Source organism: Anguilla anguilla, chromosome 5, assembly GCF_013347855.1.
Source record: "Anguilla anguilla isolate fAngAng1 chromosome 5, fAngAng1.pri, whole genome shotgun sequence".
Classification (NCBI taxonomy): Eukaryota; Metazoa; Chordata; class Actinopteri; order Anguilliformes; family Anguillidae; genus Anguilla; species Anguilla anguilla.
In genome coordinates, this window is record NC_049205.1 from 36,561,284 (window position 1) to 36,587,892 (window position 26,609).

General features: G+C 44.1%; 2 protein-coding genes across 4 annotated transcripts in view; both read left to right on the forward strand.

Moving 5' to 3' along the window:
• The first annotated feature begins 1,376 nt into the window (after positions 1-1,376).
• spire2 (spire-type actin nucleation factor 2) lies at positions 1,377-21,367 on the forward strand. Of its 3 annotated transcripts, none has more exons than XM_035418256.1 (15): positions 1,377-1,395; positions 8,416-8,459; positions 8,715-9,071; positions 10,421-10,501; positions 10,941-11,105; positions 11,703-11,789; positions 12,324-12,444; positions 14,728-14,894; positions 15,406-15,628; positions 15,901-16,043; positions 16,219-16,356; positions 18,159-18,226; positions 18,328-18,355; positions 18,583-18,680; positions 20,009-21,365. In XM_035418256.1, exons 3-15 carry the CDS (start codon positions 8,715-8,717, stop codon positions 20,250-20,252), a joined length of 1,920 nt encoding a protein of 639 aa, XP_035274147.1. In that variant the 5' UTR covers positions 1,377-1,395; positions 8,416-8,459; the 3' UTR covers positions 20,253-21,365. The 3 variants fall into 3 exon arrangements, with proteins under 3 accessions (XP_035274147.1, XP_035274145.1, XP_035274146.1); XM_035418254.1 differs by lacking the exon at positions 1,377-1,395 and adding an exon at positions 1,639-2,351 and having other exon boundaries at positions 20,009-21,367; XM_035418255.1 differs by lacking the exon at positions 1,377-1,395 and adding an exon at positions 2,631-2,830 and having other exon boundaries at positions 20,009-21,367.
• Positions 21,368-22,258: 891 nt separating this feature from the next.
• The window catches only part of sntb2 (syntrophin, beta 2), a 15,729-nt gene continuing 11,378 nt past the window's right edge, over positions 22,259-26,609 (forward strand). The window contains exon 1 of the mRNA XM_035418257.1: positions 22,259-23,259. Coding sequence (XP_035274148.1) covers positions 22,530-23,259 — 730 coding nt within the window. The 5' untranslated portion in view covers positions 22,259-22,529. The remainder of the gene's footprint in view (positions 23,260-26,609) is intronic.

The window sequence follows — 26,609 nt, forward strand, 5'->3', positions numbered from 1 at the left end:
TGGGTAAGGAGTTGGTCTGCTAACCTACGGGTCACAGGTTTGATTCCCCAGTTGGGCACTGCCATTGTATCCTTGAGCAAGGTACTTAATCTGCAGTGCTTCAGTATATATCCAGCTGTATAAGTGGATACAATGTAAATTCTATGTAAAGTCAGTCGCTCTGGATAAGAGCATAATGTAATGTAAAAAGGGGGCATTCTCACATTGAAAGATATCACAGGAAAACTTTAACATGGGGCCAAGAGGATCACAAAGTAGGATAAAATAACAATCGCTTTTGAACCATGCTAGAAAAAAACTTTTTTGCTCACTACCTACGTATTTATCATCAAAAGAAACCATTCTGTATACGATGAACTTGGTACATATGTGCAGAGAACTCCTCCCATCAGATGGTGGCACTGGTGTGCAGAGTAAGACAATAGAAGTTATTTTCAATAGGTGTTTCACATTGGTTATCATTTCAGATTGATTGAAAAGAATGTGCTCTCTTTGCTTTCACAAGGAAGCAATATTGTTGCATGTTTATATTAGCATTACACTTGTATTGTATAATGTTCACTTATTTTCTTTTCTTTTTATAATTCCTGTATATGTCAGCAGTTCCAAAATGTAGACAGTGAAAGAGTCTCAGTTTTCAGTTCAGTTTCAGTTCTAGACTTTTAGAAAAAATTGTCTGGATTACACATTCTTGGCAATCCTTGGTGATCATTTTAATTAGTAGCTGCACTAATTATGTGATTTATAGAGATCCACGATATAATGAAATCTTTACTAATGCTTCCAAGAAATAGTGTATAAATACCCATTTGTATTGCAACTGGCAATGGATTTTGGTTAAAGATGTGCAAAATTAAAGTTTAAAAAGTTCCACCTGGAATGAAAATTATTCATTTCTGATGGAGTTATGCCATATTAGTCTGAATATGTTTGTGTTAATATATTATCATACCTTAATCAAGCTGGTGCAATATTTCTTAATCTTATTAATCTGTCATTTTGAGTTACTTCACCTAAATATATTCTATTTTACTTGGAGGAAAATGTGGATGGAGAATGGAAATGTATTTCATGTATTATGGCAGAATTCAGTTCCAATGGCCGACCTAGCGGGAGTCTTTTCTACTTCAACTGAAATGTGAACACATTTCTTTTCATTATCCCTAAGGAGGTTTAGACCTACAGATAATAAGATCCATAAACCTTCTTGGTCATCCCATACTCCAAATCCCCCTTTCCCAGCCGTCCCATACACGTGTTAATCTTTCTCGTGCTGGTACTGGTGCTCCTGTGCGTCATGCTGCCACGCCCCTGCTGTCTCCACTCCCACCGTCACATCAGATCAAATACACCTGTCACAAGCTGTTAACGATAACGCAGTAAGCGTTCTTTAACGTGAGTATTTACAATGCTGAACAGCTTCTCTTTGAAGTCTTTAAAAGAAAATATTTTAAATGGGGCCATGTGCCGATTTTTCAGGGGAAATTATATGGGTCTTGGGAGTGGGAGAGATGGGGTACTGGAGAAAGTTATGTGGTCAGAGTGAATGTCCTTGCTCCCCTAATTTATGTGGAACTTAGCTAGTACGTCATTTTAACATGTAGGCGGGGGCTCTCCAGCTCAAGACAGGGGCGGAGCTGAGGCTGCGCTGCAGAAGACCGCACGCAGTCAGATTCACACACAAGACAGTTCCCTCTCATAAAACAAACACACGCACCGCGCTGTCTGGGAGCGTCCTCCCAGTATCCATCTCCCTCCGTTTCGCCGCAGGACGTTTCTGCGGTTATTGCGTATGCACGTTTGCCCTGTTCTCCTGGCCAGAAGGAACTGTCTGCGTCGCGTCAGGTTTGTCTTCCTGCCCGCCTCCTCTGTACCCGCTGCTGCTGATTGACATTCCTGCAGATCAAAGATTGCTTCCATTTGCTGTTATGGAAACTCGCAGCTGCGGCAGTTGCGCTGGCTTGCTGTGAAACGGAAAAGTGGATGGGAGAGAACAGACCATGACTCTGGAGCGGTCCTCGTGAAGAATGGGGATACATATGCAATCATGGCCAGATCAGCAAACGGCAGAGCCACTGATGGGGACTCTCGGGTGTCAGCCCCGCCGGACCGGGCCGAGGTCCGGGACTTGTCCGACCCAAGGGAGCTGTCTTTAGAAGAAGTGCTGAAATCCTACGAGCAGCCCATTAACGAAGAGCAGGCGTGGGCGGTGTGTTACCAATGCTGCAGCGGGCTGTGCGAGCCGCTCCTGGCGGCGGAGACCAGATTCTCCCGAGTGAAGGATCCGTCCTCTATCCTCTTGTACAGAGATGGGACAGTGTCCTTGCAGAAAGAGCCAAGCATCAACAATGGTAGGAGTGCATTCGTTTGCCTTTTATCAGCAAATTTATAGAAAAATGATCCCAAGAAGAACTTTACAGCACTTGGGGCATCAGTGTTGGGCTACATTCGTCAGAATATAGGCTTTGACATTGTTAAATATGCTGATTCATTTTTAACAGTTGGTCTAACTCCGGACTCCCCGTGGATAAATATGGCTTGGAATATGCCGGTAAATGATCAATTATTCATACAGCGCAGTTGTCACTGGCAGCTGGGCGCAAGCTTGACAGGGAATAGACATTTTTTCTAGCACTAACGGCTGCCCCGTCTCTCAGATGAAATAAAACCGATAACAGCGCGGTCGGCCAATCCCAATGCACCACCGGTTTGAAACATTGTCTGCGTATCAATAAAAATACCAGCGCAATGGACTGCGGACCCGGAACAGTTCAGGGGAAGTTAGTATTATTGTTGGCAGCCAGTGCGCTCTTACCGGCCTACATTTATGGTATTTATCTTATCACGGGGGCCTGCGGTTATAATGAAGTACGGTAATTCAGTAAATTAACTGTAAAAGACCCACACACATACAAACACGCATATACACCGTAGGCTACGTAACAAAACAGATCTGAAATATGAAATTTCAGCGTTGCTCTGTTTCATGCTTTGACCACATTAGCACGTTACTCTGACACGTTTGTCAACATTGAGGAGTAGGCTACATTTCCAATATAATGTGATATTTCTGATAGTCTTATACACATGGGATATTTAATGTTGCAAATACTCCTCGGAGTAAAAGGAAATGGTTTCCTCTGAACCCTGCAGTAAATATTTTGGATTACTGTTAGCATGTTGAGTTGACAAACATGCCTGTTAAAATGTGACGTGGAAGTAATGTGTTGCTAACACAACATTTTTCACCTTTCCATGGGTCAAATTATTCTTTTATTTATTAACCTTCTTGTATTTTGTGGTTTAGGTTCTGACCGCTCAGGTTTTATGTTGCTTGTGTTCATTTTTGTCCCCGTCCTTCGCGGTAAGCTTTGTGTTGAGCCTTGTCCAGGAAAACTGTCCGTCTTCAAGATTTTCAGGGGGATCTTTAGGCTGTCCATTAGACTCAAATTTCCCTCCAACCAGTTTATCAGCTTTAGCAGAAACAGAAACGCAACGTCTGCTTAGATTGTATCTTGCCATGGTGGATATGTGTGAATACATATTTGCACCGTTTAAGGTTAAATGTACGCTCTTGCATATTACTCTTCATTTCTTTGCCTCACCTCACCTTTGCATTATCAAAACAAACCCATCAATGTCTAGAGTTAAACATCATATTGTTTAGGTTTAGTATATGTACTACATTTGTTTCCAGTTTCCAGAAATTTTACTATAATACCAATAAGCACATTGTTGCGATTATTATAAGCACAAACATCTACAACTTATGATATATTAATGAGTATAACTTACTATAACTGTCGTGATATCATGGTGCTGCTGCTTGTGTGTAAGAGAGGAAGAAAAAACTGAGCCTGCTATACGCATAGAATAGGTGGCCGGAGAAAACCTTGTGGACATGCTTCTTCAATGGCATGCCAAGTTTAAAGGGATTTAGGGCACCTTTGAAAATGGTTACATTTCGGTGTGCTGTGGCTGAACACATGGTCTTGTGATCAGAAGCTAGATATCTATGTTCAGTGCCGCTGGGCAGTTGACTCTAATGCAGAAGCAAGCTCTTGCAGAAGTTGACTTTGCCTGTTAAAAATGTTAATCGAAAGAGAGATTTCAGACCACTTTTGTTAAAAAGGCACTGTGAGCACTGAGATATAGGAAATTTCTTCTTGCACCTAATTGGCTCCTGGGGGCCCTGTTTCAGAAGCAAGATTTTCCTTCATGATTAGAATAATTGTACAATATACCAACTGGGCTACCATTTGTACATCTTCTGAGTTAAGAATTTTTCCTGCACAATTTAAATAAGAATAGTTTGTCTCTTGGTTTTTGACCTTTCTGAAATTTAGAATTTATTTAAAATATGTATTTAAATAAATAAATAAATAAACAAACAAACAAATAAATAAGTATGAGACAGCATTAATGCAGGATTCTTTTTTAATGCAGAAAAAAAAGTTATTCAGTTTTCAGTTGAGAATTATCTAACATTTTAGTGTAGCATACAAATGGCTGGGTATCTTGCTTAGGCCTACATAACACACATCACCCTTTGCAACAGCAACAATGTTGATTGACAGGCTACAGTACACTTTTTGGTTTTGGCTGTGGATATGCAAACAAACACCCAGATGAAAGACAACACCTGTAGGAGAGCTAGCTATCTAGGTAGGGTACAGAATTATGGGGGCTAATATTGGCTGATAAATAGTATAAACCTTCCACAAATAAAAACGAATATTTTTTCATAACTTACAAACAAAATTATTTGTTCACAAATTATTACAGTGTGCAACTTTTTACAAACGACACTCTATATGAACCAGTTAATTTCATGTGAACCAGTAGCGATATTTGTGATTCTCATTTTATTTGAAGATGGTTCTCATACTATTTATTTATTTATGAGACAATAATACCCTTATATTGAATACTTGCCAACAAACCAATTTAGACCTTATTTAACTATCCAGAATGTAGGCTCTCACACCACTTCCATCATGTTACACTGTTATCTCGTAGCGCTAATGCACGAATAAAGACTACTTTACTTCACTACTCTCTCATTCCGGAAATAGAAGTGACAGCTACAGTAACTAACATGACTAGCTAGCTACACCATGGACTTGAGAGTCTGGCAATTTTATACTGTAAAATGCAAAAAAAATTGTATAGCTACTTCAGCATGATTTATTGATCAAATATAGCCCAATTAGTTGTAAAACATAGCCTTGAACATAGGCCTACAATTTCTTCTACGATTTTTCCACACTTTTTGAATTGTCTTTTAAGAAAAAACATAGTTGCTATCTGTCTTCTTGTTTATTAATAACATCGGTTTGTTGAAAATGCAGCTGAAGTTGGTCAAAAATGAATATTTTTTTGTGGCCAGAATTTTGAATATAGCACATTTCTGAAAGTTTGCGCGGCTTATGAATAATGGAAATAATCATCTTTATAACTTTGAGAAAATAACAGTATTGGAAAATGTTTTATTTTTTTCCATTGAGCTATGTGTCCCTCTGTCTGTGCAGCTGTAGACAGAAGGAACTTCTTACTTTCCTCAAAGTAAATGGTTATTCTGTATTTGTTACATTTCTGGAGAACATTAATGTATGCCTCATCCTGGCCTGTCTCACTGTGATCTCACACTCCATTTTCTATTGGACTGCATTCCTCTGTGTCCCCCTGTTTCATTGGACATTGTGATCAAAACAAGGTCAGCCTATGTATCATATTTCAGCACGGAATAGATATATTAGGATGTGTGAGTGTATGTGCATATGAGTGTGTATTGTGAATTAATCAAAGTAGCCTTCAAAGCCACTAGAATATTGTGTTTACAAAAATGCAACTACTTATTTTTATTTTTTTTGCCATCATGGCAAGATGCATTGTTTTTATTTTAAAGTAGATACAATAACAACAGCAATGTGGATTCCAAACAGCAGTGGCACAAAAAAAGCATAAATGTATGAATAATAAATGGACTGTTATTATTGTTGGGATAATAATTTATAGTAATAATTTAAGTAGCATACCTATGTCCTATGAACACACAGCTTGCGAATGTTCTAATAGCAATATCACAACAGTGCCCACCATGTACAACAATGACTCATAAGTGCGCCATTACTGTGAATAATACAACCACACTCACAGTAACATTGGTCTTAATGAGTTGCATTATACTACACTGGATTCCACTTAGGGATGGATATATCCGATAATATCTGCCAGACCGAGGACATTTCCTGATTGTATTGTTAAATTGACATGTTGTATGTCAGAGTCCCTTAACATCGATGCACTGTGATAATCTACGTGTTTGTACTCCCCTGGTTCATTACTCTTACACCGAACAGATGGTTTCTGATGCAGTTCACACGAGGTCAGGTCATGCGTAAAACTGAAAGCAGATGAGCACACCTTCAAGGTGCGAAAAAGTGGCATTTGGGTGTACGCAGATGGCGGCGTACCCCTCCCCTCTCCCTTTCTCTCTCTCTCTCAGGTTTTAACTCTCGCCCCCGCCAGGCTTTTAGTTTCCACGGCAACAGCGGCAGTCCATCTCAAGGAAGTAAAGTGCGATAGGCCTTTGGGGGAAACGTTCCCGTGCCTGTCAGGACAATGCAGCCTGAAATCTCAGCCGATACCCAGAGAGGTGGACTGGGAAGGAGGCAGTCCGGCCCTTTCCAGGGGCGTGAAAGAGCGCGGTCTGCACGCTTTGCTACCGGTCCGGCAGGTTCTGGGCCTTTCCGCAAGCCCAGCTGTGTTTTTGTCAGGGCCTGAAAGCGAGAGGGGATCATCTTTCACTACCAAAGCGCTGCAGTTCAGTGATTGTGTGACACGCTGCTTTGTCTGTGTGGCATTGTTCCCTGAATCACAGGCCATGTATAACTTTGACCCCTCTGCAATCTAGAGTTCTCTGTGTAATAAGTTCAGGTCTGCACTGTTTACTGATCATGTGATTGGGCCCTGAGGCAGGGTTGTTGTCCTTTGAACTTTGAACTCTTAATTTATCAGAGGGAAGTATTATTACATCAAAATAAATTCCCCAAAAACATCCCCAAAAGTCTTATCTGTGTGTGTGAAAGCAGAGATAAGATGTTGGGTTGAGAGACGGCAAAAATGTGCATAACTGCCTCTTCTGTGGGGTTAATGGAGGCTTTAGTTTTATAGGAATGTACAGTGCTGGGCTGACGCTCTGAATTGTCTGTTAAACTTCGAAGGGTGTGCCCTGCTGATAAATCAGTTGTCAGTTACTGTTTGTGACGAACCATGATCTCATGTAGCTGGGGCAACAATCGGAGGTGACGATTCTAGCCAACTCACCCTCTGACCTACCGTATGTTGCTAAAACTGGTTACAGGCGGCTCCGCTAACCGCTGCACTAAAGATTAACTCACTGTTAGCGGAGCGGTTAGACAGCCTCAGGTGTGCACAGCATACAGTGCTATAGTATTGCAGGTCACCAAACTCACAGATTGAATCTTCCCTTTCCGGACACTCTAGAAAATAGCTGGGCAAGAACTGCTGTGTTTGTTTCAGGATTCCATGCTAGCTTCTGCTGTTAATTGCTTAGTCAGTCCTTTATGTGATATGATTTTATAGCTACATTTCTTGATAAGTAATTGAACGACAGCTGAAGACTTCCTGTGTACCTATGTGAAATGTTTAACGGAGATCTAATCTACAAGTGAACCTACATTAGTATTCTACAGCCAGTTAGCTAATTCAAACAAAATCCTGCGTACAGTTTTCCCCTCTAGGAATGGCATCTGGGGTCATGATTAGTGGATGCTGTACTCTGGTCCTCATGTTGCCTTCGGCTCATTGTTTTTGTTTTTTTTATTGGTCAAAATCTATACGGGCAAAGAGGGGCTTGCATTCAAAACTCTGGCAATCGATGCATCGTAAGTGCTCAGAGTGCAAGCCAATTTGCTACCGGCTAAGGACGGATCTGGGACTGGACCCGCTGTGGGGAGCAAGGAGCGATAGAGCAGTTTGGAGCGCAGCCATTATCTGCAGGAAAACCCTGCCGTCCGTTCAGTTGTGCTGCGCGGGATCAATGCAGTAAAGCGGTTTGTGCAGAGCTTGATCACTGCAGTAAAAAGGTTCGGGTCCCGGGACCGCAGAGACAGACGAGCAATCGGATTTCTCTGCGGGTGGGGTTACAGATGTCTGCACCGAGGGTGGAGTTGCGGAAGAGTGCGCTGCTGATGGGATCACGTTCGCCGAGTGGCTGGATGGCTACCAGAGACGCAGTGCGATTTGGGGTGGGAATGGCAGCACTCGGGCCCAGACAGGGCAGCCATGGAAAGGCTAAGAATTACTCACACGGTCCTCTAGTATCCCAACGTACATTGCGTTGTGCCGCTCCGATGGTCATCGATCATTGTTGTTTCTTCTCTTCCCCAGACGACGACAGGAGGCCTCACCCACTTCCTGTGCCAGAACGTCAGGTAAATTTATGTTACCCGCCGGAAAGATGCATTTGTACCACTTAATTCCCCCCCACCCCCACTCCACACTGGCAACACACAAACTTCTATGTGTGAATAGAAAGACAGTATCCATGTAAACAGAAAGTTATATGAATTACTAACACACTTTGCACATCCCTCTTTATAAAATAAAAGTGGAGGATTGGGGTTTTGTTTCTCCCTTTTAATGTATTTCTCTAACATTTATAAACTAGCATTCCCCTCGTCTGACAGATGGTGCAGTCCCTGGGCGTGGCTATCTACCGTGCGCTGGACTGGGGACTGGATGAGAGTGAGGAGCGGGAGCTGTGCCCCCAGCTGGAGCGGCTCATTGAGCGCATGGCTGGGGGGGAGGCTGGCAACGGCACCGCAGACGAGGGTTACAGCGGCCAGGAGGAAGAGGAGGAGGAAGATGAGGAAGAAGGAGCGCTGCGTGCGGTGTGCTCCTTCCGTCAGGTGATGGCGCTATGCGCCTCCCGCCTGGCCAACCCAGCGCTGGCCCCGGAGCACTACCAGGCCGTCTGCCGCGCCCTCTTCGTGGAGACCCTGGAACTGCAGACCTTCCTCGCCAAGATTCGAGATGCCAAAGAGGTGTGTGTGTGTGTGTGTGTGTGTGTGTGTGCGCGCGTGCGTGTGCGCGTGCAGTACATTTTTTCTTGATGTTTACTGGAGAAGATTCAAGAGCCTGGAGTGAAACGAAGACAGTATTTCCAAGTGTAACAAACACTTCCCCGTGTGTCAGACGCGTTTGCCCCAAAGATATAGGCATTTGGTGCAAAATGAGTGTGAGACGAGGTGTGAATGTCTGGGGAAAAAGTTGATTCTTCTCTTATTTCAGCCCTTTGGATCATGCTGCTGTACACCAATTGCAGCCTTATATGCCTACAAGTCTACAAATTTACCAGCTCATTAGAGAGGAACTACCAATCAGAGCCTCTGTTTAAAGGAAGGCTATTAATGAGCACTTCTGGCAGCAAGTTATGTATTCTTATTTTAGCCCTTCAAATTAAAAAATGAATAAGTGAATAATTTTTGGATATCCTGAGTGGCAAGTACTCATTAGCCTACCTGAAAATAGTCTCTTAGCAGTTGCTCTCTAATTAGCTTTTACACATGTGGTGACAGTGTAGAGTTAGGTATATAAAACTGCCATCTATGTCCAACTCTGTTTCTCTGAAAAAAGCAATATGCCAAAATGTTTGCAACGTTCAGCTACATCTTAACTGAAAAGGTTGTGTGCAGCCCTTTCCTGAAGGTTGTTGATGTCTAGAGGAGGTAACGTGTGGTGTAGTTTTGGTGTTGGATTTTCTGGGTCATTGCAGGGAGCAGAGGGTGGGGCACAGCGAGTCATTGTCCCTGTGAGCCCACCGCATGAGAACCAGAGCAGTCTGGAATGCTGTTTGATACTGGATACAAGTTGGGTAACAGTGGACAGGGCTTCACCTAATCTGAAAACCTGCAGTTTATACTCTGATTCCCATCATGCATTAGTCGCCCCCTTCCTCCTGCTTCCATGTATCATTTGCCATGTACTGTGTATAAGACCTGTGACCCCCCCCCCTCCCCCCCGCATACTTGATACTTGTTCCGCAGTGCGAAACGGGATGAACAATGCCCCCTTGTGACCTCCCGTTGTATCACATTGAGTCAATGGAAAAACGTTTATCTGGCCATTACACACCAGGTTTACACAACTGGTGCTCCAAATCACAGCCATTTCGACCAGTGATAACGATCAATAGTCGCAGTGACAGTGATTTGTGTTAATGAGTGTTTTTGATCAGTGTTTTGATTAGTGTGGGTGTTATTGATCTGTATAGTGTTTTTGATCAGTGTTTTGATTAGTGTGGGTGTTATTGATCTGTATAGTGTTTTTGACGATTGGTGATCGGTGTCTTTGATAGGTGTCTTTGATCTGTGCCTTTGATATGTCTTTGAAGATGCTGAAGAAGATCCGAACTGAGGAGCCGCTGGAGGACAGGTGCACTGCTGAACTGGACGCCCTGAAACACACAGACTGGGTGAGAGATCCAGAGTCATGGGGGCCGTGCTCACAGACAACATAGTGGGGACTGATGGCTGTGCTTTTGGGGTTGGGGGGGAGTGGGTGTTGGCACACATCTAGGTACTTTCAGATAGTGTCCATGTGTGGGTGCATATGATACAGGGTGTGTGTTGGGTGATTACATTACATTACAGGCATTTAGCGGACGCTAATCCAGAGCGACTTCCACATAGCATTTCATTGTATCCATTTATACAGCTGCATATATTGAAGCAGTGAAGTTTAAGGGTACAACGGCAGTATCCTACCCAGGAATTGAACCTGCGACCTTCAGGTTACAAGACCAGTTCCTCGCCCATTATACAACACTCCTGCCCAATGTTGGGTGATGTAGGGTGTCTGCTTGTGCCTGTGTGCGTGTGTGCGGTTGATGCGGTATGTCCGTGTTGCTGCAGGCCCGTATCTGGGTGCAGCTGATGAGAGAGCTGAGGCAGGGGGTGAAGCTGAAGAAGGTCCAGGAGCAGCAGTTTGACCCCCTCCCCACAGAGTTCCGCCTCACGCCCTTTGAGATGCTCATGCAGGATATCCGCGCCCGCAAGTTCCAGCTGCGCAAGGTCATGGTGAGCCGAGCCGAGTCGAGCCACACTGGCCTAGGGCACAGCACTGAGCCATATTCACTACGTAGTATTTCCCCTACATGTCAGCCTTTGTTTTGCATGTTCTCTTCCCCCCCAATTAGTTCATTGTTCTACTAATGTTTGATGAAACACATTGGGCTATTAGCACCACAAACATCAAGTGTTCATTACACCTGAGCTTGCTGCAAGTCTGCTTTCCATTTTACCCCAGCGCCCTCATGACAAGGTGCTGACTTGTTACTTATGTCTCTTTGCACCCACTGTAGATACTAGTTCACAATCCTTCGATATTTACGAGCATAACAAAATTGTACACGCACTGCAGAACCCTTTACATCACCGGAATGAACAAGCCAATGTAAAATGTCTGAGTGGATAGGTCACTGCCATCTGTGGATTTTTCTCTCTGTTTCTCTTTCTTTCTCTCTCTCACATTGTTTCTTGCTCTCTGTTTTTCTGCCTGATTTTGTGTCTTTCACGCTGTCTGTTTTTCTCTCGCTGTTTTATCTCTCTGTTCTTTCTTCTCTCCCTCCCCTTCTCCGTCTCCCTCGCTCTGTCTCTCTTTGCTCCCCCTTTCAGGTGGATGGTGATATCCCCACGAGGGTAAAGCAAGACGCCCACGAGCTTATTTTGGACTTCATCAGGTCACGCCCTCCACTCAAACCTGTGAGGCCCCCCTCCCCCCTCCATTTCACCCCCTCGTTTCCCTCCCACCATCAGATCTTACAAACCTCATGAATTCCTCCAAATCAACTTGTTTTAAGCATGCTGCCACACCCCAACATCAAATTTCCCAAACTCAATTAAATGAGGCCGACTCATTTAATTGTGCAATTTCCAGAAAAGTAGTCTGTTAAAATGTGTTAAAACCACAACAATGTTGTAACCAGTACAGTACTAGTATAACGCACGGTACTGGTATATTTAGTAAGTGCAGTGTGTATTATAAGGACGTTTTTTCGAATGCATCTCACGTGCAGTGTTTTGAGTGTCATGGTTTGGTGTGTTCAGTGTAGTGCAGTCTGTGCTTGGTGTGTCAGTACTTTTCTCAGCGTAGCAGCATTCTCAGTGTGTTAGTCTATCTGTGTGTTCAGTGCCATTAGGTTCTCTGTGTGTGCAGTGTAGCAGTGCTCAGTTCTCACTCCGTTTGTTTGGCGCGTTCAGAACAGCAGCGTGTTCAGTTTGTCCGTGTGCTCCTAGGCGTCAGAGCGGAGTCTCCGCCCCCCTCTGCAGGAGCAGCAGTCCCTGCACGAGCGCATCCTGGCGGAGATCAAGCAGGAGCACCAGCTGAGGCCCGTGGAGCCGCCCAGCTCCAAGAGAAGTGCGTCACTGGCTGTCAATCACTCTCTCTCACAGTCACTCACTTAATTAGTTAGTCACAATCACAATCTCTCACTGCCACTTACTCAATTAGTCAGTCACGATCACTGTCAATCACAGTCTCTCACTGTCACTTACTCAATTAAGCAGTCACAATCACTGTCAATCACAGTCTCTCACTGTCACTTACTCAATTAAGCAGTCACAATCACTGTCAATCACAGTCTCTCACTGTCACTTAATTAAGCAGTCACAATCACTATCAATCACAGTCTCTCACTGTCACTTACTCAATTAAGCAGTCACAATCACTGTCAATCACAGTCTCTCACTGTCACTTACTCAATTAGTCAGTCACAATCACTGTCAATCACAGTCTCTCACTGTCACTTACTCAATTAAGCAGTCACAATCACTGTCAATCACAGTCTCTCACTGTCACTTACTTAAGTAGTCAGTCACAATCACTATCAATCACTGTCTCTCACTGTCACTTACTTAAGTAGTCAGTCACAATCACTATCAATCACTGTCTCTCACTGTCACTTAATATCAATCACTGTCTCTATTAATAACATAAGTACTGTTAGTCACTGTCACTTATTGTCAATTATTTATTCATTGATAGTTACTAATTGCTTTCATATCTTCTCAATCACTGTCCCTGTCTGTCATTCACTCTTCATTGACAGTGTCAATGACTAATTAGCTGCCTACTTCCAATTACTGCCAAACGTGGTCATTGCTTGCCACTCATTGTCAATCACTGTCACTTGCCCATCACTCCTCTTTCCCCATCAATCACTAAAACTCACTGTCACTGCATATCAATCACTGTCACTGCCTGTAAGTCACTAAGTGTTAGTAGTTTCGGTGTTGTACTTGTCAATCAATGATTTTGGTGAGTTTATCTGATATATGTGGTGTGTAGCATTTAGGTATTTTCTGTAGTGTGTTTAGTGCAAATAGTGGTGAAATGGTTAACTGCGTGCGTGCGTGTGTGTGTGTGTGTGTGTGTGTGGGTGGTGTAGTGTGTGGGTACTATGATTGTTACAAATTTTTACTGATTATGTGTGCTTGATGGTCATAGATGATGTGTGATGTGCGTAGTGTAATGGTCATAGAAAAAAGTGTGGTTTAGCTATAGGTGATGTGTGTTGTGTAAAGCAAAATTTATATAAATTGGAAGTTTTCAAACTCAGTACCGGGGACCTCCTGGGTATGCTGGGTTTTCTTTCTGCTGTAATTGGGACCTTTGAATTTTAACAAGCTATTCATTTTTCCTATTGGCTTTTTAGTTTTAACCGTTTTATCATACTTGGGGTCAATTTGATCCCAATCAGTGTTTGACATCTCTTAAAATCCACTTAACCTTATTTTTATTTGGTGGGATTAAATAGTAAACATGCAATAATCATAACTCAATGTTTGCAATACCCCTGTACCAACTTTGTATACAAAGGTGTTGTGTAGGGTAATTTTGACCCTACACAAAAAACAAAATGTATTTTTTTGTGGTTGATTCTGGTGGCTCTGTCCCATACAGGTTTTAAATGTCACAAACTTTCTCTCACCTCAGGCTCTTAAATGAGACGGTTCTCACAGATTTTTAAATTTATAGATAAATATTTATGAATAAAAGGCTAGACATTAAGAAGGGGACACACAAGTGTCAATTTTTTTTCTATTACAATAATTTTGTGCCAGTTTAAACTGCTGCGGTAAACTTGAAACATTCTTAAACATTGAAGGCATTGAAGGATGATTTGTCCTCTTAATGCCTCATTATGTCAAAAGAAGCTAAAAATGCCTTGAATAGATCCCTGATAGGTCCTGTATTCAGATCCCTGGCTTTCACACACTTGTGTAATACACAAAATGATATAATTTGTTTAGAACGAGCTTGTAATTGATTACAGCTATAGAATGACGGGTTAAACCAGCTGGGTCCTAATTGCTGGAAATGTGGACATCTGCTCACAGGCGCTTAACTGTTTGTGGAAAATGGAGAGTTCAAAGACAAAGCAAATGGCATCGAGCCAAACCGTGATTGTGTTCATACGTTTTACTGAGAAAATTTATGGAACAACCTAAGCACATGTTTTGAACACCGTTAAATGAAATTAGCTGGAATAACAAGCAGCATAGCCAGTGGACCAGCGCTGAGTTTGAAATCACTGTGAATACTGTAGCTTATGCAGTGTGTGTTTGCGTGCAGTGCAATGCTTGGAAATAATGTGTAGCGTGCTGTGAGAGTAACTGTTAGCTACTTCTCCCATTTTAGCATTCGGCTCCCTGCCATGTCTGCTCCACACCTGCCCGTGTGATGTGAAGTCCACTTCCTGTATCGACTTGTCAATCATGGATAATGGTGCCCGCCCCCCTTCCCGTCCTCGGGTTTTACTCAAAGCTCCAACTCTAGCCGAAATGGAAGAGATGAATATATTTGAGGTAAGGGGGAAATAGTGTGCTCCAGTCTCAGCAAATTGGACCTTGAAATATTAAGCACATAGAATAAAGACCAGAGCCTGTCTTCACAAAACCTCTGAGCGAGAGTGATGCTGTAGGATCACTTTTACCTTATAGCTCATAATCAATGAGTCATCAACTGTAGAGGTCTTCCTTGGCCTTTAAAAGAGGAAACACCCAAGAAGCCTTTTGGCCCAGACTTTATGGGGGGGGGGGCGGCTATGTATAAAAATGCTGCAATTTCTGCATGGTGAAACCAAAATGTATAAGAATACTCTTAAATAAAAACTTGCCACATGTCAATCATTTGATTACAAATCTAAAATTGTGGAGTACAGCGCCAAATCAAGAAAAAAAAGTTTGTGCCCAAACATGTGGAAGCTCACTGTATGTTTATATATACCTGAGAAGAGAATGATTTACTCTCGTTATAATTTTAACGGTCTCAATGACCTTCTCTCAGTTCCTCTTCCTTGTGGCTTGATTCTGACAGGAGGAAGAGTCCCCGGACAGCACGGACCTCCGGCGGGTTGAGAGCTCTCCCACCCCTCTGAAGAGAGACCGGTCGTTCTCGGAGCACGACCTGGCCGAGCTGAGGGGAGAGCTGCTGCCCTCGCTGTCGGAGTCGGCCCAGCTGGGCGGAGCCGTTGTGCGGAGGGCCGAGCGCCCGCGAGCGCGCACCCTGGGAGGGGCGGGGCCACCCCCACTGCACAGAGGTCAGTCCGCCCAGAGCTTCCATCGACGATGCGTCGGCGCTCGTCACCTGCCGGCCACTAGGGGAGCTATTGTGTATCACATCGATCAGATTATATGTGGCGGCGCCTGTGCGAGAACAAAATCCATTGCACTCGGCTCCTTCGGGATTTGGATGTAACCCTGGTCTACCACCAGGGGGAGCTGAAATGCTGCCCACCACAGCTGATGTTTCTGTGGAAGAAAGTCTTGGCTCTGGTTGTCACCCACCCACTCTCCTCCTCTTTGTGTGCAGCCTCTCTCCCAGTGCAAGGCTGGATGCCCCCCTCACCAGGGCTCCTCTGTGCCCCACGGGGCTCCCTCAGTGCTGTGGAGGAGAGGGTAGAAGTGAAGGAGGTTGGGTCTCCAAACCAGGAGAGCTATAAACCCCAATGGATGGTTGGTATAACTGAAAATTTCTCTATATTGATGTCCTAACCACTCTCCACACTGATAACCTGACCACTCTCCACATTGATATTCTGACCACACTCCACACTTCTTGTGTTATTATTGATAATGCTACCCTTAAGAATACATTCCCCACCTTCATTGCTCCTCTTTTTTTGTGAAGGAGGAGTTCAGTCACCCTGTGGAGAGTCTGGCCCTAACAGTAGATGAGGTCATCAATGTGCGCCGTGTGCTGGTGAAGGCCGAAATGGAGAAGTTCCTGCAAAGTAAAGACCTGTACAACAACCTGCGGAAGGGCAAGGTGTGAGCTTTGACATCACATCCTGTTACATACACCCTCCCTAAAACACTGATAGCTCCTGAATGCATCCCAATGTTATCCTTGTTCCCTCCCCTCATTTATTTATTTTTCTACTTCAAGAACTATCTGAAGGAGAGGTGTAAGATTCAGGTTCAGAAAGTAACAGTCCTCCCCAGTATTTTGTTCCAAGCACCTGGATTTGCTAATTACCACAATTCTACTGTCAAAAAGAACTAATTAGAGATATCAGCTGGCTGAATTCATGGGTGGAAGAAACACATGGCAGGACCTGAATGTTCTGACCCCTGGACTTTCCACCTCTGGTCAGAAGTAGAAGGTTGGAGATGGGGGTAGAAACAGATGAAAATGGGGGAAAGGTCTTTTAATTCATTATAATTATGCACACCAATATTCTAGTGGGGACAGAGACCAATAACAAGGGGGGAAACATCTGTCAGTATGGCACATGATAGCTTTGAGCGGTGGATAGATGTCATCCACAGTTTGATTGATTTTTTTCTGGATATACTCAAGTTACAAGCATGTAATCAATGTAGGGACAGCCCCCTCTATTGATTACATGTTTCAGACCTAGCTATATAACTCCCACCTGAACCTTGCAAAATGAGTTGGGGCAGTCGGTATTATGCTGTACTATAACATTTCCAGTACCTCAATTTCTATTCCGTGTGTGGACCTGGAGACATCTCATCAAATTCTGCTGTACTGGCAGAGCTCAGGGAGCTGTTGCACGATGGGGTTTAGGTGCACAGCCCACGTCAGTTATGGAACAAGGAAGTCTGGATGCAGCATGTGACGGTGTAGGACCACTCTTTTCAGTCAATGAGTGGAAGCTGACTTATGGATGTTGACGACTGAGGAGGTGTAATGTGATAACTGTCTAACGCGTGCAATTATACAAGGCTCTACTGACCTCATCCTGAGTGAGGACTTGAACTGCAGATGAAAACTGCTTTGGGAAAAATGGTGACCTACGTTATAATGCTCCACAGTCACTGAACGCCATACAAAAACGAATTAAGCAAGAGAATCTGGTATCACTACTTCTGTTCAACAGCATAAATGCCTCGCATGTATAGCTGCGACTGATTTTTTAAAATTTTTAATTGTATTTGTACAGAGTTTCATATGTTAAGTGCCTTGTCATCAGCGTGCTCTGCTGCTTCCTTGCCAATACTCTCTTGTCAGATATCTCCTGTCAGCCTACTTTTTGAAATTATTATAATCTCAAGAGTCTTTGGTTAAATAAAGGCTAACAAAAAATAGCACGAGGAAACAAGGAGCACAGAGATATGTTGGAAGGAAATGAGATTGCCTACACACTGATGCTTCACTTCAATTTATGCTGGTAAGAAATAGCCTTGATACAGGTTACATTGAAGGCAGGAGGTCCCATGACATCACAAAGCATGTTTCCATGGAACATGTGTGTCCTTCGTGGAACTGTTTTTCAGTGTTGTGTCGGGCTCAAGACACTTTGCCTTTTCAGCAGGAATGTACGCCTAATGAGAAGGATAGAGTGAAAGAGTGTAATCGGAAGGGTGGTGTCTGCAAAAACAGAATAGAATAGAACAGGGCTTTATTGTCCTCTGTGGACATTTGTTTTCCGGTACATTGCCTCTTATCAAAACATGTCAGCAGACATAATTAGTGGGCGTACAGTGAATAAAACTTCACAGCCTCCACAAACTATCCATCTCTCGCTCTCTCCCCCATGTCTGTCTCTCTCTTTCTCACTCTGTGCCTGAGCTTTACCTCACCTGTGTGCGTTTGTCTCCCAGGTGTGTTGTTGCTGTAAAATAAAGTTCCCTCTCTTCTCTTGGCCATCAACTTGCCTGCTGTGTAAAAGGTAAGTAAGACATGCAAGTCTGGAGTACATAAACACAAGGCTCCAAGTGTATAAAACTGAGGAGTGCAATAATTCTACCCGCTGTTCTGCTCTCTCCTCAGGTCTGTCTGTGGATCCTGCAGTGCCAAGGTACAGCTCTTTATGTCTTTGGATAGAATTGCTCTGACTTTTTTTGAACTCTTCCTGACTTTCTGCTTCTGTCTTCCTCTCCCTGACACTTCTTTCCTCTTCCTTCGCCTGCCTTGCTCTTCTGGACTCTTCTGTTTTCTGCCTTTCCTCTTCCTGTCTCAATTTTCGTGTTCTGGGCTCTTCCTGTTTTTCCGTGGTTCGTCCTGATTTTCCATGTTCTACCGCAGATGAAGATCCCCTCCAAGAAGATGGCACACATCCCAGTTTACACTGTGGGGTTTGAGAGCAGCGGTAGCAGCCTCACTCGCAGAAGCGAGCTGTTTAAGTGAGTTCTGGCCTCCTGACTGCCTGCTGTACATCTGCCCTCCTCTTTCTGCTCTCCTGCTGGCCTGCTTTCCCCAGTACCCTGCACTGTAACAGCTAAGGATGAACCACACGCAGTATTACATTACATTACATTACATTACATTCCATTACATTACAGGCATTTAGCAGACACTCTTATCCAGAGCGACTTACACAACTTATTCCCTTTGAGGTTTGCCTTCGTACCTGCTGGGTTTTCCCATATCCATTAGAGTCGAGAAGAGGAACCAGAATTTTGCATATCTAGAGCTGATGATGGGAGATGAGGGGCCTTCCAGTTATCGCTAACCCCTGAGGCAAACAATCCAACTGAATTTATTTATACAACAAAATAACATATTAACTGAAAAATGTTATGTAACAGGGGGAAAAAGAAAAATGGTTTTAAAAACAAAACCCTATGAGACACCAGTTTGGAGTTCCACAGTCTACAGTTCCATAGCCTGTCACACAAACCATGGAAAAGAAGCAGGTTGTTGACCTCACATGGTTCCGCGGACTTGACCTCCTGTATCGAAAGAAGGCGCTGCAGTGATAGCACAACCGTACAATTGCAATTAGGCATTCCAAATTATTAGGTAAGTCCAAAAATATTTGTAAATAAAATGGGATGTAGATAATTAGCTTGTTCAGAAACGGCCTCAGCTGTACTTACCAATATCAGTTGCCATGGTTTTGCTGATGCAACATTCTCAGTGAATATTCTCATTCTCAACATAGCGCACAGAGCGGCAATGCAACCCTAACCGTGCACCTGTGCTTTACAGTCAGAAAACAGCCGTGGGCCTCAGACAACACTCATTCTAAAATTTCTCATGTAGCTATCAACAAAGTGATAGCAATGCATGTGCTGGATTGAAGCTGATTATATCATGGGGGATATTGGATTTCAGTAATTGCCTTCCTTGTCAGGTGTGCACTTGCTGATGTCTGACGTTCGCGTGTGACTTTGATTTATATGAGCAACCTGCACAGCTGGTATATATTGGCCACTGGATTTTCCTTCCACATTTATTCCCATTTAGAATCACCAATAGTGTTCTGTTTTAGCATTACTGCTTAACGTCTCTGGTTCGCTGTTTTTGTACATTCATAGAATGTGTAGGATTCTATACGTGCTCAATCGTTAATCCCAGATTCAGGATTTGGATTAACAAAAATACGGATTTGGTGTTGTCCCCGGTAACCCCCCTCCGCCCCCCCTCTCCTTCCTTTGACTGAAAAAGCTGCTGTTTGTGTTTCCCTCTCCTCCCCTGCGGTGACCCCTCGCTGTGCATGTCTGTGCAGGTCAGTGCGGAGCCTCTCTCAGCGTTCCGTGGAGGAGGAGTTTCCTCACCTGTACGCACACGGCTGCAGCCTGAGGGACGTGTGCGGCGACTGCTCCAAGTTCGTGGCCGACGTGATCTCCTCCAGCCGCCGCAGCCTGGACCTCCTCAACAACACGCCCAAGAGAGAGAGGGCTCCGCCCTCGCAACACCGGCAGCCGAGCGCGTCGCCGCGCCCAAACACCTCGGGCAGGAAGTACATGTAGAGAGATGACTGACGGGCGGCGTCCCCTCCCCCAATGGAATATTCCTTCATGTGTTGTGTGGGGGTTGAAGAGACACATGCCTTATCACATAGCTCCTTCCCCCCTTCACCCCCCACCCCCACTACTCACACCCTGCTAACTGCACACCTGAGACTGTGATAGTATTGAGGGAGATGGTCAAAAAGACAGGGGGAGGAGTTTAGACAGAGGGAGGAGCCAAAAGACACATGTCTGGACATGCTGAGGGGTAGGGAAGAGCCAAGAGTGATATAATGGATGGAGCTGAGAGACTGCAGACCTAGCTGAGACACAGAGTGGGAGGAACCAAGATGGTGGGAGGAACCAAGATGGTGGGACGAAGTAGAGGTTTGGTTGCCACTGATTTTGAATGTATTTTTTCTTGTAAAAACCATAAACCCTTTCCAAGCTGACACTTCCCATGTCCTCAGCCGGCTCTATCTTCACAATTGGCAATTTCACATAATCATGCCAAATTAGCCATGGAAATCCAGAGTAAGCTAGGCAAACAGGAAGTCACGACATGAGGTGAGGTGAGGGGAGGGGGGGGGGGCGGGGAGGGAGAGAGAGAGAAAAAGAGAGAGAGAGGTTTGGACGCCAGATGCTTTCGCTGTACTGAAATCAAGGACACTCCCATACAGCCCACCACCCGCCCCCCCGACTCCCAGCCTCTCACTGCCGGCAGAGACCAGCAGGCTGGTTCCAGCGCACAGGAAATGCACCAGTGGAACTGCCTATTAGAAAAGGGATCTTGCTTCCTCTCGGCTGATGCTGCAGGCCGATACCGTTTCCAGAATGTTCTGAAGTGCACAGTAATGGGATTTCATGTCCACGGTGTTTTCCTGCTGCTGGTGGTGTGGCGACGGGACTGTACGGATGTCACAGGGCGGGCAGGCCGGCCTGGGGAGGCTCGGGGTGAGCCCAGCATCTGGCGCTGGTTCTGAGTGAGTGCTCTCTCACACCAGTCCTCATCTTTTCTGCCTCGTGGCCGTGTGTGACCTCCCCCTCCTCTCCCTGGAGCCCCTTTCACCCTGCCCAACCCCCCCCCCCCCCCCAGACCTTGTTCTGACCAATTTTGTTGTTAAACACTCAATAAACCTCAACTGCAATAAAGCAAAAGAACAAAGAGTAGTCATACGAGTCCTCTGTCTGCAGGCTGACACAAAACATTCTCGCAACGCTGTTGCCATGTAGTTATAACATTGAGCAGACGTTCCAGTAACATTCTATGAACACTTTTTTGTAAGCTAAGGTGCTCACCTGTGCATCTGCTGCTCATGAAGAAAGGAGTCCATCTTTATTTGGCAGTCTGACCTGCCCTAAAAGCATACAGTCAGGAAACATCTCTCATCCCCATACACATAAGTATATTAGACATGTCACATTATGGTGGTTCAGGAAGTGATAAACGTGGGCTTGGGAGAGCAAGATTGAATCATTTCACAGGGGAATGTAACTTATTGACCCACTTCCAGAGGCTTTTAGGTACAGCCAAAGATCCGGAAATAGCATGCCTTAATCTGTGAGGCTGATGCAGTCAGAGTTTTGTATTATCTTTCAAGATTAGAGGCCTGGCTAACTACAACTGAGTGTCATCAGTCCTATCCAAAACTGGGCCTAATTAAGGCTGAGACCAGTTAGATGAGAACATCTCATTAACAATGTTACATGTTACATGTACAGGATTTTAAAACATAAGATGTGGGCAACATTCTCAAATTTGAGATGCATTATGTGATTTATTTCACACAGAGTATACATTCTGAATTCATAAAGAATCTCAAAGTCAAAATCTGACAAATATGCAAAGGAGCCCTGGAGCTATACGAAATTTTACCAACGCGTGCCTGAAGGTCTTGCAGCGGTGGATTGCTGTCGGATGTTGCTGAAGCAGCGGATCTTCAAATAAGCGCATTCCATCCCAGCGCCCCGCCTCCATAATGAATAACTAATTTGCGACTTCACCATTGGTTGACGCCGTCATCCTGCTCCTGTGTCCTCACTTTTTTGTTTCTTCGGGGTCTGATCTGCTCCGATTTCCATCATGAATAAATAAGAGAGTTTATATTCCAGAGTAATATTTTCCCTCCCTCGTTTGGAATGTATTTTTTCTCTCTCTCTTTCCATTTTTTTCGAAATTATGTGCGTATGTGGGTGTGTCGAGGCTTAGTGTAGTGCTTGTGCGCACTCGAAAAAAGACGTAGAAGTTGAGAATGACTTTAGTTTGAAGCCACTATAGCCTTCTATTGGACTTCCAGTATGGCTGTTTGGACTCGAGCGGACAAAAATGGACAACTGGATCTTTTGATCCGGGACCGCTGGGTTCGCGTTACGGCCGAGTTGGCCCGTGAAACTCTAACTTTAACAGCTGAAGCAGAGATAAGCGGACCTGGATGTAACGTGGAATACAACTCTCCATCAGGCCTGCGAAACGGAGTACCGAACGGGAATGATCCAGGAATGGTAAACACGAACCCGAACCGCGGCCAATCCCCGAATCCACAACAACACGCGAACCACGGTGCATTAAGGCGAAGCGGCAGCCCCGCTCGCAGCGGGGTCGGCAGAGGACAGTATGACAACAGTTACGGGTTCGGTAGCCCAGGTTCGGGCAGACAAGCCCATGATAACGGGACAAACTCTGACTTTGGCAGCCCAGGGTCCAGCTACGGCAGCCCTGGGTCTAGTTTTAGCTCCAGGCATGGCGAAACGAACATCAGTCCAGACATCAACATATCGGAGGCGGTGAGGAAAGTTCGAGTTGTCAAGCAGGAGTCGGGCGGGCTGGGCATTAGTATAAAGGGTGGTCGGGAGAACCGAATGCCCATCCTTATCTCCAAGATCTTCCCTGGGCTGGCAGCGGACCAGAGCCGGGCTCTCCGAGTCGGCGATGCTATCCTTTCTGTCAACGGGAATGACCTCCGAGAAGCGACACACGACCTGGCGGTGCAGGCGCTTAAAAAGGCCGGCAAAGAGGTGACTCTGGAGGGTAAGCTCTCGAACGCAATCGCGGGGATTCACTGAGGCCAGATTTGGACTGATAAGTTTGGCGTTCCACTATTTGGCAGCTATTACTTGAAGCCTCGTTCCCAGAACTGAAGTAAGGCTAGGTCCTAAATACTGGGCTCTTTCTGAACCAAAAAGTAAAACCTTCGTCGTGATTTTTTAAATTAAATTAATTAATTTCAGTTACAAAAACGCTTTGAATAATAGCTTAGTTACTGTAGTCAGAAAAAAAGTTTCGCAGAAGAATCATATAGCCTAAACATTTTTGGCTACAGGAACGATCAGCTTGTAAACCACAGATTCCGGTGGTTATTGTGGATGCAGGGGAATTTGAGATGCTGTTTTTCTTTGCAGTTTAGGAAAATTCAACGAATAATTGCGAATGGGCTCTAAGAGACTCTGGGGAAGGGGAGGCTCATTTTGTACCATCATTCATAGCAGATTTTACTCCAGTCCTTAACGCGTGACTGTATGACTCTTACAGAGGAAATGTTTATTCGGAACACATAACGTAGAGAAAAGGTTAGTGATAACTTAACGCTTGGTTTCATGCCCGCGGGCACGGAAAGACAGCGCAAATGTACTGGCAAACAATTGCTTTAAATGGCCACTACTGACGATTTGTGAGAGATTACTGTCAGTCCTCCTAACACGGAGTGGTTTCTTTGTTTGTTTCAGTATGATGTTCTTTCATGTGGCGTAACTTAGCCTAGCCTACTGTTTGCCACCCAAAACAAGTTTCTCGGAATTGTAGTTCTTAGTAACAGACTGTTTGCCCCACAGACCACAGTCTACTTAGAACAGAATGCTGTAATCAGAATCAGAATGTTTCGATGTAACTGTAACATTACATCGTGTAACAGGACATGGTGAAACATACATTGAATAGCACAAGACCACGATTGAATTAAATTCAATAACCCCCCCCCCTCCACCCAAAAAGAGGAAAAGCGCAGATTTGTTGAAGGAATCTCTCGGGTGCTCGTTTGTTAGTCTGACACACTGATGCGTGATGAGCTTTTGTGTTTGTTGTTGTTCGACCTCATTGCTTTCTTTATATCATAAAAGTGGCGTACGCCTGACCGCAGCTGTTGTCAAAATTAAGTTTGACATCTATAGTCCGAAATATGAATACCAGATGAAAACGGGCCCCTGAATTGATTTTAAATGAGCTTTTAATTTATGCATTCAGTGGTCAACAGGGTTATGCCCCCACGCCCAGGGCCCATGCGCAAAGCTGTTAAGAAAGTTCAAAATGCATCTCAGATATATAATTCAGGCATGTTATATTTAATTTCTTCCTGGACATAGTCATTGTTCTTTCGTTGTTACATTACTTTGATGTAAAACCATTTACAAAGCCTACAGCTATGCAAAAGCTGTACATGGGACCTTTCTGGTTAAATAAAGGATAAATAAAAATAAAGATTATGCACAGCATAATACATACATATTCATGTTAAATATTTCACACTATTTGGAATATTCAAAATCTGTTATTGTGGCAGAACTGTAGGCGTGCAGTTTTCAATGGTAAGTGTTTTACTCTTTGCCGTTTGGCCAATGTTGGGAGTTGAGTCGAAGGTGATCTCACTTTATGTGACATGGCATGATTTCACCAGCAACTGGCCCATGACCTGAGAAGATGAAGCCTGAAGGAGACGTATAAATAAAGTTGCTTCAGCAAAACAACGTAGCCTTTTTTAAACTCATCAATCAGGCACCATTCCCTTCACCTTTAGCAGAAAATGGCATGTGTAGAACTGCAGGTGGTCGCAAATAGTCAATGACAAATTTGGTTATATAGAAAGGCTGAAAACCTATTGAATGCACTATATAGCCTATAATACCCTCCAAAAGTATGGGAGCAGTGGGATGATATTTGCTATTTGTGATACATACATAAGGCATTTGGATATTGGATCAAAATATGAATATGAGGAAAAAGTACAATTAGCTTTTATTTCATGATATTTACATGCATGTGTTTTCTGTTTTACTGAAACGGCTGTTTTTGTGTTGAATCCCCCCATTTTCATATGTGCAAAGTTAAGTTAACAGATGACTGACATGTGTCGATTATTTCTCAGTTCTTTCATTTTGCATGGAGTGTTCACACTTAGAAGTGAGTGCCTAGTCTTTTACTTCATCTGTGGAGATTGCATTTGGTGTCAGGAGTGTACACCACCATGAAGACCTGAGAACTAATTATGGTTGGAAAAACAACTCCTCTGTATGCTGAGAGAACAGAATAATTCATTAAGAAGGATGGCTCAGAAACTGGTTATATCAAGTAGAACACCCCCCCCCCCCCCCTCACAAGGTTTCCTCCTGTGGGCTGCCCACCCCAGGTGCCCATGTACCCCCCCCCCCCCCCCACCCCCATATGATGAGCAGCCACGCATATAGTCCTGCAGACATAGATATAGCAGTAAAAAGTATGGCAATAGGATAAATTCAGTCAAGTTTGGTCTTTATTGTAGAAAGCAGGTTTTTGATTGTTTATTTGCCTACAAAAAATGGGCTATAATGCAATGCAATCAAGGTAAATATAAATAAATACAATCATTCTACTCCCAGAGTTTCCTGTCTTGCTACGTGTCTATACTAGTAGCCTAAGCAGCTGCATCGCCATGTGTTTCTTCGTGCGAATGTCTGAACCACTGCTCTTAGGTCCAGCTTGCAGGCCTGCCTGTTTTCAATAGCCTACTGAGTGGCTCTCTGACAACCTTGGCAGTCTGTGCTGTGACATGGTGCTTGTAAGGTACAGCCTAGTTCTAGATTAGTTTCAGTTTTGAAAATGATCTCTCTATAGAAGAGACACAGTCACAGGGATTGTTAAGAAGAGCTAAGATACTGTGACAACATCAGGAAAACTGGGCAGAAGGGAGTGGCGTTTTAAATATGGCAGTTCAGCAAGATCTTTAAATGAGCCTGTCTTATTCTCCTTAATTTCTGACCTCAGTGTGTTTTTGTGAGATTAACGAGGAAACTGAGGACAGCCTGCTGCTTTGGAAGTACGCGATTGCATTTCGTGAGTCCGTGTGGAAGTTTCGCTGCCTCTTGCTGATTGAAACGATGGCTTAATTTTGGTATTTTAGTTGTAGCTTGTTCAGATAATGGTTTTGGGCATTTTTGAGCCTTTTTACTCGTGATCCTGAGAAAGAAGCCATGTCCTCACTCTCCGAGTGGTGATATTTTGGCAGCTTCGTTTTATTCAGTTCTGCATTTTGTTTTAGATTTTTTTTTTTGAGCACCGTTCAGATATCTCTTCATTTTTAAAGTAGGCCAAGCTATTTTGCATAAGTAAGTAACAGCCTTTGCCACTAAATG